Below are 12,715 nucleotides of genomic sequence, written 5' to 3'. Positions count from 1 at the left end.
TTAAGCGTTTGCTCCATGTAAAGATTTCATAGGAAACAAGACTGCTACAATCTGGGGAGAGAGTGTGTGAATATAGTAGAGGAAGGGAATGTTACCCAATAATCTGCCAATTTAGTCCACTTTTCTTAATTTTTGATGCTCTTACTTACAGAAGCCACCATCTTCATCTCATGTTATTACCACAGCCTCCCTGCTTCCATTTCTGTACAGAGCAGCCTGAATGATCGTTCTTTAGAATAAATCTGATAGTGCCACCCCTCTCCAGACTTCTGCAGTGGTTTCCCACTAACCTGAGCCTGAAGTCCAGTCCTTAGCAGGGACACGTGTTCTGATCCGGCCCTATTCACCCACTCCTTCAGTAAATATTTATTGAGCTTCTAATATACCACAAGCACTGGGGGGTATGAAGAGCAGAAACAGACAACAATCTCTGTCCTGCAGCTTATTTATAATAGCAGAGGAGAGATTAATTAGAATCTCTCTCTTTTTTTTTTTTTTTTTTTTTGCGGTACGCGGGCCTCTCCCTGTTGTGGCCTCTCCTGTTGCAGAGCACAGGCTCTGGACGTGCAGGCTCAGCGGCCATGGCTCACGGGCCTAGCCGCTCCGCGGCATGTGGAATCTTCCCGGACCGGGGCACGAACCCGTGTTCCCTGCATCGGCAGGCGGACTCTCAAACACTGCACCACCAGGGAAGCCCTAATTAGAATCTTAAGTTAAATTACAACCATTTTAAGTGGCACAAAGGAGAGGCATGATACTGCAGTGGGGACCTTTCTGCAAAGTGCTCACCTTTCTAAACCCAACATTTACCCCTGAACTATGTGCAGTTCCCCAAGGACCTAGGCACTACCCTCTTGCCTTTCCACGAGCTGTTCCCTCTGCTAGCAGGGCTCTCTCCCTCCTTACCTCTAGCTCCACTATTTTTTAGTACTTCCTATGTGTTGGGTACTGTGACAAGGACTTACCACCAATTTCCTCTTGCATTCTTTGGCTCAGTCTTAATTGGTGGGTACTACTGTTATCCCCGTTTTCTAAACAGGAAATTAAGGTCAAGAAGGCAACGTAATTTGCCCAGAGACCCGAAACTAGTAAATGAAGAAACTGGGATTCAAACCCACGACTGCCTGACTCCAAAGCCCATTTTCTTAGGCACTGAAGTACTGTGTCTCCCAACTCCTTCATGTTCACCTCATTCCCCCCGGTCGCCTTCCCTGACACACACCCAGTCGGAGTTGAGCGCTTCCACTCTGTTCCCACTGGCCACAGCCACCACAACACAGTAATTTTAACTTTCTAGTCGCCCCACTAGATGGAGCACACCCTACACAAAGACCGGATCTACATCTTTGCAAGCTCAGGGACTGGGGAGGAAACTACAGCTCACGTGGGCGGAAGTGGGGCGTCCCCCACTCCCCGGGCTTATCTAGGAAGACCGGAGGACTGCACTTGGTGGCCATCCGGTTCTTGCGCCTCGTGGGCGCGGGGCGCGGGGCGCGGGGCGGGCTGGCCTGACCCCGAGCCTCACCTGGCTGGCCGCGGCTCCACCAGCGACAAGTTGTTGGGGGGGGGACACAATGGCCGAAGCGGCGGAGGTAGCACCAAGTGATGGGGACACTGAGGGTGGCCCGGCGGCGAGGCCCCGCAGTGGCGGTGCGTGCGGCGCTGGGCTCCTGGGCTCAGGTCTCTGGCTCCGACGGTCTGGCCCAGCCGCCTGGGCCCCAGTCAGTCACGGTCTCATCCCGTGGTCTCCCGCTCGCAGCCCCAGCCCGCAGTTTTGAGGTCCTCCAGGCGGCCCACCCAGCCCGGGTAGGCAGGATGGCCCTTCCTGGCTCAGCGCCTCCAGGGCTGTTATCTACGGGAGCAGAGACCGTACGGGATGCGGCCAGGCCGGGTGCGCTGCCAGTCCACGCACAAGGCGGTCTCCGCGAGAACCGAGTGCAGGAGAGTGAAGGGAACCAGGTCATGCTGGGTAAGGAGCTTCTTCAGTGACTCCAAGAGTTATTTATGGGGACCTTGTGACCTTCGCAAAACGAAGTTTCTTCTGGGTTGAATGAGGGTCAGGGTGGTGGCTTCTTGGTTTGGAACAAGCATCACAGACCTCTGAATCCCTCTGGGATACGGAACTGTCTCTGTTCCGTTTTGAACTATTATCTAGAAAGTCAGGCTCACTACGCCAGTGCTCGTCCCTCCCACCCCACCCCCACCCCCACCCCCAAAAAATGCCTCTAGCAAATAAAATGAGACATCCTGATGCCTTGCAGTTATTCCTGCACTCAACTAAAGTAAGTTAGATTTGGTACAGTAATAAACAGAATTAAAGGTTTCTGAACAGTGATTAACATGACGAAAGTGATGCATAACTAACAGCATTGTCCAGTCTGAACTGAAGCGGGAAAATCTTGGTGTCAAGATCATTAACCAAGTAACAAAATTTAAACTATCCATTATTTATTGAGTGCTAACTCTGCCAGGAGTCATTTTAAGCACGTTACATGTATTTAATCCTCACAAAACCTCTTTTAAATGTTATTACTGTCCACATTTGACAGATGAGGAAACAGAGGTACAGAAAGGTTAAGTAACTGAAGGTCACACCGCAAATAAATGGTAGAGGCAGACAAGGCAGCCTATGTCGAGAGCCCATGTTCTTAATGCCTATGCTCCAGTCTCTTATGGTAATCTACTGAAATCTGGAAAGCCATGAGTGGTGCCAGGGGGAAATTACAGGAATGGAAAGAATGACATTTTTTCCTGGAAAATTAACTGGATTTCATAGTAAGCGTATTAGTTTCCTAATTACCACAAACTGAGTGGCTTAAAACAACAGAAATTTATTCCCTCACTGTTATGGAGGCTACAAGTCCAAAATCAAACTGTTGGCTGGGCCATGCTCCCTCTGAAGCCTCTAGGGAAGCATCCTTTCATGCCTCTTCCAACTTCTGGTAGCCCTAGGGGTTCCTTGGTTTGTGGCAGCATAATTCCAATATCTGCCTCCATCTTCATATGGTTGTCTTACTTCTGGTTCTCTGTCCAAATTTCCCTCTTCTTATAATGACACCAGTCATATTGGATTCAGGGCCCACCCTAATGACATCATCTTAACTTGATTACATCTGCAAAGACCCTATTTCCAAATAAGGTCACATCCATAGGTGCCAGGTAGACATGAATTTTAGGGGGACACCATTTAATGCAGCACAGTAGGGAAAAATTATTCAAGAATAATGTAAGATTAGGAGCTTGGGGCAGGGCATTAGCAGAGACAAGAATATTAGAAAAACATGTCAGTTTCAGAATTGTAAATTTAGAAATAATCTGGTTTCCAAGAGAAAATATTCACCATTTCATTTGGTTGTGAGATATAGATTTTGTCCAGGAAGTCCAGCTGGCTCTTTAGCTGGGCCTTATGCTCTGATCACCAGATTTCAGGGTCTGGTCCTACACTTTCCAGGTCCAGAAATTTTACTTTGTCAGTGTACCTATCCAGAATTATTCAGGCCAGGGAAATAGACTTACCCAAACCACAAGAAAGTGGTATAAAAAACAGGGGAAAATACAACTGCCTGATCAGAAATTGAGCAGGCTGTCAACACATTTTCTATCTAGGAAAACCTATAGAGGAAGGTAAATTCTAATCAGAAGTTTGCTTAGGGCTTTCCTGGTGGCGCAGTGGTTGGGAATCCAGCTGCCAAAGCAGGGGACACGGGTTTGAGCCCTGGTCCAGGAAGATCCCACGTGCCACGTAGCAACTAAGCCCATGTGCCACAACTACTGAGCCTGTGCTCTAGAGCCCGTGAGCCACAACTACTGAGCCCACACGCCACAGCTGCTGAAGCCCCTGTGCTTAGAACCCGTGCTCGGCAACAAGAGAAGTCACCCAATGAGAGGCCCACACACCACAACGAAGAGTAGCCCCCGCTTGCCGCAACTAGAGAAAAGCCCACACGCAGCAACAAAGACCCAAGGCAGCCAAAAAAAAAAAAAGAAGTTTGCTTAGTGGGCATGGAAGCAAAGCAAGGGCATTGTCAGGTAATATTAATGCAGATGTCATCCTGCTCTGATCACTTGGTATATCTACGTACTCTTGGGAGGAGGGCAGGTGTCTACCAAGGGGACAGAGAATACCCCCATCAGCTGGAGTGAGCACCCTCCCCTGAACCAGTGCTGGAGGCACAGGCACATTTTTGCTCTCTGAGTCCATCTTTTCTAGATGTAGAAACCTAGTGTTTCTTCATGTCGGGTTTAAGACAATTGATTAAGTTCCCCTGTCTTGATTATTATAATCATACTCCATCCAGTGCTCCTCTGAAATCAGGTCCTGGTAACCGTGATTGGACTTAGGAATTCCAGGATTTCCTTACCTCTTTGAGTTATTTCTACATGTGGATAATTTCAGCCATTATATGTTGATACTTGCTGGTTTATTATTAAAGAGTAATCTCTTCCAAGTTCTATTGGCATCTTTACTTTGCTCCTTTGAAGGGATAGCAAGCCCACCCATCCTTCCTTTACCTCCACTACTCTCTATACTTCCCTACAGACTTATGTAATCCGGCACAGTGCTGTGTTCTTACTGGGCCCAGAGACAGCCTCTGCATTTAAAGTGGTGCTTTGCGGCAATTACTTTTCAGTCCTTCATGGCTGACAGTTGAGATAAAACTACTTGCCATTCTTCTCCCTATTTATTGGGTATATCCACTAAATGGCCAAGAAGATGAAACTGTAACTAAGGGTCTCACCTCTCAGGCAAAAATATGTCATAAACAACTCTTGAAGTATCAAGGCTGCTCACCATGATCCACCTAACTGCCTTTCTCACCTCCAGAGGTGGGCTCCCAGCAACCAAGTTTATCCTGTATGATACCCCCAGCCCCTACCACCACCAATTACAGTCAAAGTCAACACTTGACCTAAACTGGGACAACTGATTCTCTTTTCTAAGATTTTGGAAGTGGAACTAAAGAAATCTAGTTAATACAGGGCCGGTCTTTTGCATAAAGGAAATTTTAAGATCCAGGAGCTAAGGTACTAAAGGAAAAAGACAGTTTGCCGAGAGAACGATGTGGACTCAAAGTCTGATTCAGTAGCTTTCCCGTGTGTTTCTCTCCTGATCCCCTGCGGCATTCAGAGTCCCCACCACTTAAACTAACGTTTTCTTTAAACACAGGCAACGTGTCTGACAGGTTCTGGCACACACTCAATTCTTTAAAGGAAAATGCCTTGTCGCTTTTTTTTTTTTACATTGTTCATTGTAAGAAAAATTCAAACACTGAAGCATGACTTGTTTGAATGAACAAACCAAAGTCCTTTGTTTCTCCAGTCTCACAGCTTACAGGAAGCCATTATTACATTGTAAATCTTTTATGCATGTTCTTTTTTCTTCACACTCCCTACACATTTAGCTTTTTGAAAGCAGGGAACTACGTTTTTGTATCCCCTCTCCTCCAACCCAGACCTAGATTTACATATATATTTTTGTTCAATAAATGTTTGAATGAATGTCCAAGTTTATAATTTTCTAGTTTTGTGGCAGTTGTTGAAAACTATAGTCATCACAGGAGCACAGTATGTGTAACTTCCTTTCTTTTCTTTCCATTCCAGATATAACCATAAACTAGTCACTGCAGAAAAAATTTCAGGTTAAATTATATTTTGCTTGCTTAGTCAAAGTATCCATTTATTTCAAATTAAACTTGGTGACTGGTTTCTAGTTGAGTGTTTTTGTTGTTTTGGCTGTGCAGCGCAGCTTGTGGGATCTTAGTTCCCTGACCAGGGATCCAACCCGGGCCCGGAAGTGAAAGTGCCAGAGTTCTAACCACTGGACCTCCAGGGAATTCCCTCTAGTTAAGTATTTTAATGATTCCCATTTGAAATTCAGTTGTTTGCCAGAAAGTGGTGCTTCATGTTACATCTAAATGTAATTGCTCTCTAGCACTTTCTTGGGGTCTTCTTACCCACCCCCTGCCACCCCCAGTCAGGGTTGTTTTATATACATTTGGCTGGTGCACACAATTTTGGTAATTATATTTTGCCAGAAGATCATCCATTTCATCTAGGTTTTCCAGTATCCTACCCTAAAGTCCTACCCTGATGAAATGGTCTCTAATTCTTTTCATCTCTTCTGATTCTATGGTTATGTTCTATTTCTCATTCCCATTCTGCTTAATCTTTCTTTTTCTTAATAAGGCTCTAAACAAGTTTATCGGCTTTATTGTTCATTTCAAAGAAATTAGCATTTGAATGTATCTCTTTTTAATTTTTCCATGGTTTTTTTTTTAATATTTATTTACTTATTTATTTGGCTGCACTGGGTCTTAGTTGCGGCACGCAGGATCTTCGTCGCAGCATGCAGGATCTTTTTTTTTAGTTGCAGCACGCGGGATTTTTAGTTGCAGTGTGCGAACTCTTAGTTGCAGCATGTGGGATCTAGTGCCCCTGCATTGGGAGCGTGGAGTCTTAGCCACTGTGCCACCAGGGAATTCCCCATTAATTAGTTTTTATCTTTACTGATTCACCCTTCTTTGCTTCTTTGGGTTTATTTTACTATGATTTTAAAGTTTCTTGGGACTTCCCTGGTGGCACAGTGGTTAAGAATCCGCCTGCCACGGGTTCGAGCCCTGGTCTGGGAAGATCCCACTGGCCGCGGAGCAACTAAGCCCGTGTGCCACAACTACTAAGCCTGCACTCTAGAGCCCGCGAGACACAACTACTGAAGCCCGCGCACCTAGAGCCCGTGCTCTGCAACAAGAGAAGCCACCACAATAAGAAAGAAGCCCATGCACTGCAATGAAGAGTAGCCCCCTGCTCGCTGCAACTAGAAAAAGCCCGGGAGCAGCAACAAAGACCCAACACAGTCAAAAATAAATAAAAATAAATTAATCTTTAAAAAAAGAAAATTCAGCTTAAAAAAATAAAGTTTCTTAAGGTGACTTAAATTGTTTTATATCTATTTTCATTAACAAGTGAGGTAGTTAAGGTTATACATTTTCAAGCATGGCTGTTGCTAGGTCCTATAGATTTTACCACGAAGTGTTCTGTTTATTGCCTGTCCCTAAACAGGTAATGAATTGTCCAAATTCTTATCTCAGGCTTTCCTGATCCCCCCTGCAGAATTCAAGAGTTTGTAATTTCGCTTTTGATTCCCTCTTTTGATCCAGTTGGATTCTTTTCTTTCTGATTTTTACTGGTTTGCCCAAGTTCTAGTGCATCCTATTTTTTCCGTTGTTAATTTGGACGTTCTACTGTACTTTTCCATTCTCATAATGGTTACCTTCCCTAGAACTCATAATCAGACGCATGTTTCTCTCATTATTGGAAAAGAAGATGGCAGTGATTTCCTCTATCAACAAGTCCTTTTTCCCTTACCCCAGTAAACTGCAACCTTACATTTCTTTTTACTCCTCCGCAGGAATTGTTTTTTATTTACTAACGGACACGCATAGGCCGGTGGTTGGGAATATTTTCTCCTTGGGGGTAACTTCCTCCTCAGCTGTGACCCTCTAATCAGATCTGGGAAGATGTAACTAGAAAACAGAACGTAGAGGAGGAAACGCTGCAAAGAGGCCACGCACAGGCTGGAGTTTCCCTGCCGTTTAAATCGGCTTGGACGGCCCCTGGACCTACAACTGAACAGAAAAGCGAGGCCCTCCAGCCATTGAGCCAAAAGGCCCGCTCACGCCGGCCCCGCTCCCCTGTCCAAGGACTGCGATTCCCAGAGCCCTCCGCGACCGGAGGGGCCGCGGCCGCGGGTGCGCAGGCGCACACCTGCCCCCGCGGGTGGGCTGGAAGCGCGCCCCGCAGAAGTGGTCAGATGGGAGCTCCGGGTCCTGCGAGGTGAGTCTTAGCGGCGGCGCCCCAGGTGTCGCTCTTTGGCCCGCGCTGCTATGGCCAGTCCCGGAAGGCAGCGGCGGTTTCTACAGTGAGCACACCCCGCAGGCAGCCCTGTGAGGAGCCGAGGCCAGACCGCGCGGAACGCGGCCTGGGTCCCCACGGTTCCCGCGCCCGGTTGCACGGATTACGTCACGTGTTGTGGAGGGCGGTGGCAGGCCCGGTGCGCCTCTTCTCTTCTCTGGAGATCCCAGGGATTAAAGTGAAGGGTGGGGAATTGTAACTGGTATGGAGGACAGCCCCCTCCCCAGGGGATCGGGCGGTCCCCTGCCCAGTCCCGTGCGCAGGAGTTAAGCTGGGCGCTGGCGCCGCCGGAGCATGACCCCGAGAAACAGCCTTCTGCGCTCGTCTTCCGCGCTTCCTTTGTCCTCGGCCAGCGCCCCTGTTTGTGTGCCTTTAATGGCCTCTGGGTGCGTCCCACCTCCTTCCCTTTAGACTTTCCTGACGCTGGACACCTTACCCGAGACCACGTCTTGCCCATAGCAGCCGCATCTCAGGACCCTGCTACAGATCCTGGGCGTTTGAATAAGATTGCCTCAGGGGCTTCCCTGGTGGCGCAGTGGTTGAGAGTCCCCCTGCCGATGCAGGGGACACGGGTTCGTGCCCCGGTCCGGGAGGATCCCACATGCCGCGGAGCGGCTGGGCCCGTGAGCCATGGCCGCTGGGCCTGCGTGTCCGGAGCCTGTGCTCCGCAACGGGAGAGGCCACAACAGTGAGAGGCCCGCGTACCACCCCCCCCCCCCCGCCAAAAAAAAAGATTGCCTCATAGGAAATTTAACTTTTTCTTTTGTTGTGGCCACTACAGAAACTTGAGAAAGAGTGGTGGGGCCATCTGGGAGGAGGCTGCCTCTTCAATACCTCTGAGAGTCAGTGATTGAAAACAGGCAAGTTACCTTGCACTGAAAAGTTTCTCAGCTCTGAGCTCTGGAAACTTGGGTTTTGCTTAAGACTTGTTTCTTCCAGTGGGATCCTGGAACACTTTTTTTTCTCCTGCTGTTTTCTCCTGCTATAGCATTTATCTAGTTGTATTATCTAGTGTAGCAAACTCTTTATATATCTGTCTACCAGATTGTAAGCATCTCAAAGGCAATGACTCTTACTGGAATAGGAATCTGGAGAGGAATGGAGAAAAAAGTATTAAAGGGTATAGTACCGGGTTTGGCTCTTGGTAGAAGCTGAGTGTGTGTTAATGAATTTAAAAAAAAAAAAAAGAATGATTTCTACATATGTTACAGGGTGCCCCTGAAAGACTCCTGCTAGTATGGGCCTTCTACAGAGCCAGTCCAGGCTAGGATGGCTGGATCATTAACAGCAGCTGAAACTCTGGCCCTTCAGGATACACAGGATCAAGAGAAGATTATGATGATGGAGCCAAAGGAAGAGGAACAGCCTTGGGAGTATGAGACCAGGCTACATGGGAACCACTCTCCCAGTCAGGAGATCTTCCGCCAGCGCTTCAGGCAGCTCTGCTACCAGGAGACTCCTGGTCCCCGGGAGGCCCTGAGCCGACTAAGGGTACTCTGCTGTGAGTGGCTAAGGCCCGAGAGGCACACCAAGGAGCAGATCCTGGAGTTACTGGTGCTGGAACAATTCCTGACCATCCTACCGGAGAAGCTCCAGTCCTGGGTGCGGGGACATCACCCTAAGAGTGGAGAGGAGGCTCTGACTGTGCTGGAGGATTTAGAGAAAGGACTTGATGAACCAGGACTGCAGGTGGGAAGGGGAACATACGATCTGTTGTGGGAGCCAGATCATGACCTTCAGGCTGGACAGAGGGGCAGCAGTAGGGGGAGTTGCCAAGTTCAAAACTCTCTTGGGCCAGGCAGAGCAGTGAGTGTGTGTTTCTGTGTGTTTTTTCTGCCCTCAAGTCCTGAATAAGACTCTAGCTCCTCTTCCTGCCCCTGTGCTGACTCTGAGGAGGCTCTTTAAAGTCTCCTTGGAAGCTTTGGCTCCACAGAAACCGAGTGGTGCCTGATCACCTCCAGGTCCCAGGCCCGGCACACGGACCTGAACAGGAAGAGCCGTGGGAGGAGAAGGAACCTGTGGGAGCAGCCCAGGAGAAACCAAGCATCCAGCTCCAGCCTAAGGAGACCCAGCCTTTCCCAGAGCGCGGTGAGGAGCAGGATTCTGTGGGGAGGGAGAGGAGGAGGAGAGAGTATAAGGGGCACGGAGTAGGTGGTCAAAAGTTGCTATCATCATCTTGGCCTTACCATTATTCTTACCTCTTAGGTGAGAGACTTAGCCTGTTTCATCACTCACAAAATTAGGAATAACGATAACCTACCTCATGTAGTAGCTGTAAGGATTAAATTTCAATCATATCTGGCTGTAAAGCCGCACCAGCATCTCCGGGCTTTAGAGGGCCCTAAAACAGGACCAGAAAATACTTCATTCACTTCCTGCCTCATCATCTCCACTGCCCTGGGCTACAGGCCAGCCTGGAAATCTTTTCTTGTTTAACTTTCTCATAACTCCCAAAACATACTTTTTGGGGGGAGGGGTTGTTTTTTTTGTGTGTGTTTTTTTTGTTTTGTTTTTTGCGGTACGCGGGCCTCTCACTGTTGTGACCTCTCCCATTGCGGAGCACAGGCTCCGGACGCACAGGCTCAGCGGCCATGGCTCACGGGCCCAGCCGCTCCGCGGCATGTGGGATCTTCCCGGACCGGGGCACGAACCCGTGTCCCCTGCATCGGCAGGCGGACTCTCAACCACTGCGCCACCAGGGAAGCCCCAAAACATACTTTTTAAGCCATAACACACTCCGTGTGAGACACAGCCTGTCATCACCTTTATCTACCACCTGTCCCCCATCTAAAAGCCCTATTTGATATTCTCTTATGTCTATACTTCTGCCCTTCAGAGTCACCACAAAAACTTCCTTTCCGGCCTGCCTTCATCCCCACAAACATCCTCTCCTCTCTCCTACGGCAAACTCTAGAGTGAGAGCCTCAGGACCACGCACTGTCCTTGCTGAGTGCTGTATAACCTCACGAACCATCGGGAACGTGACATGAATATGTTGCTAATCAAGAAGACTCTGTTTAAATATTTCGTTTTACACCACAACCCCACCACCACCAGACAAAAGCATATGAAAATTCAAATTCTTGTTAGCAACAAAATGGGAAAAACTAGAAATGGAGATTAATCTTAGTGTCTGCTCCATAAGTATATTTTTATTTCCCAGCACTTCCTTGCCTTTCTTGCAGAGTTCTCCTTGTCTCCCTTACTTCTGTTTTGTAAGTCTCTCTTCAAAGCTAACTACTGTTTGACTTTTTTTTTCAGCAAGCATGTTTCAGATTTCTTTAACCACAAGCATTTAACCTGAAAAAAAATGTATTTTTAAAGTCTTGCATTACCTTATAGAAATTGCTTTTTGTCCTCTTTAGACTACAGAAAGCATTGCAATTAAAACACAAAAAGCGTTAGAGACGTTTTAAAAACCAAAACGCAAAGCACTCTTCTCTTCGTTTTATAAGGAGCAGGTCAAAGGGAAAGGCAGAAAGCACCAAGAAGGCAGTCGTCCCTTCAGTAAAGGAGCCAGCTGCTTGGGGATCCTTTTCTGTGGCTAGAGATTTGTGGGGCAGGGAATGACTGGGAAGAGGTGAAGGTCACGGAGTCAGGAGGAGCAGGGTCTTAGCACGTTTAGGAATATCCCTGTTCCCTCAACCTGTGATTCTCATTTTTCCCTTCCCACACAACATCACTTCCCAGTTTCTTGAAAATATTATTTTTGCTCATATTTTTTAAGAGTAAATCCTAAAAAAGAAGGTTCTGCCTTGAAATTTATTTTTCAAATAACATTTTTGCAGTGTTCCTTTAAGGAAAATTTAGAAAAAACAGATAAGGGGGAGGGGGAAGAAAAAAGGAGAAACCTTCTCCCCTACACAATCCCATCACCAACAGATGACCAATGTTCATATTTAAATGACTTTCCTTCTGAATTCTGTCGTGTGTGTATATTGAATCTTTTTTAAGCTATTATTTTCATGCCAGAAATCCTAATCCAAGTGTCATTTCTCCATACATCCAGAACAGGTATATTTACATTTTCCATCAGTTGTTGCAGAAGATGATGCAGAGCCCAAGGACAAAGGGTCGTTGCCAGAACCACCCATTACTGACGTGGAATCACAGGTGCTCAGAGAAAAACTCACCACCAGCACCTCTACATTTGAAGCTGCCTCTGAAGTTGAGGCCCCTTTAGAGCAGCAGCAGAGAAATCTCAAAGGGGAAAGACTGAAGCAGTCCCCCGCTCAGGGGAAAAGCTTCAGGCAGATGGTTGTCACCCTTAAGACAACTCCCACAGGGAAGAAAGACCATGAATGCAGTGAATGTGGTAAAGCCTTCATTTATAACTCACACCTTATAATCCACCAGAGAATCCATTCTGGAGAGAAACCCTATAAGTGCAGTGACTGTGGGAAAACTTTCAACCAGAGCTCAAACCTTATTCAGCATCAGAGAATTCATACAGGAGAGAAACCCTACGAATGTCATGTGTGTGGGAAGTCCTTCAGGTGGAGTGCTCATCTTGTTCAACATCAGAGGGTACATTCAGGGGAGAAGCCCTACAAGTGTAATGAGTGTGGGAAGGCCTTCAGTCAAAGCTCGTATCTAAGTCAGCATCTGAGAATCCACAGTGGAGAGAAACCTTTCCTATGTAAAGAATGTGGGAAGGCCTACAGGTGGAGTTCTGAGCTTATCAGACATCAGAGAGTTCATGCCAGAAAAGAGCCTTCCCAATGGACTGTGGGTGAGAAAGTCTCCAGACAGAATTGTACTTTTGTCTAATCAGTTTTAGGACTATATTCCATAAAAGTTATAA

At 47.3% G+C, this 12,715-nt stretch overlaps 1 protein-coding gene across 4 annotated transcripts; it reads left to right on the top strand.

Annotated features, from left to right (window-relative positions):
- Window positions 1-1,479: 1,479 nt before the first annotated feature.
- Window positions 1,480-12,715, top strand: ZNF232 (zinc finger protein 232). Of its 4 annotated transcripts, none has more exons than XM_060081140.1 (6): window positions 1,480-1,969; window positions 7,508-7,833; window positions 8,693-8,771; window positions 9,123-9,600; window positions 9,873-9,999; window positions 11,921-12,715. In XM_060081140.1, exons 4-6 carry the CDS (start codon window positions 9,181-9,183, stop codon window positions 12,679-12,681), a joined length of 1,308 nt encoding a protein of 435 aa, XP_059937123.1. In that variant the 5' UTR covers window positions 1,480-1,969; window positions 7,508-7,833; window positions 8,693-8,771; window positions 9,123-9,180; the 3' UTR covers window positions 12,682-12,715. The 4 variants fall into 4 exon arrangements, with proteins under 4 accessions (XP_059937123.1, XP_059937121.1, XP_059937124.1 ...); XM_060081138.1 differs by having other exon boundaries at window positions 7,409-7,833; XM_060081139.1 differs by lacking the exon at window positions 1,480-1,969 and adding an exon at window positions 3,916-4,029 and having other exon boundaries at window positions 7,409-7,833.

The sequence above is a fragment of the Mesoplodon densirostris genome, chromosome 18, assembly GCF_025265405.1.
Source record: "Mesoplodon densirostris isolate mMesDen1 chromosome 18, mMesDen1 primary haplotype, whole genome shotgun sequence".
NCBI lineage: Eukaryota > Metazoa > Chordata > Mammalia > Artiodactyla > Ziphiidae > Mesoplodon > Mesoplodon densirostris.
The sequence above is the reverse complement of the archived record's forward strand: the minus strand, read 5'-3'. Positions and strand labels throughout refer to the sequence as shown.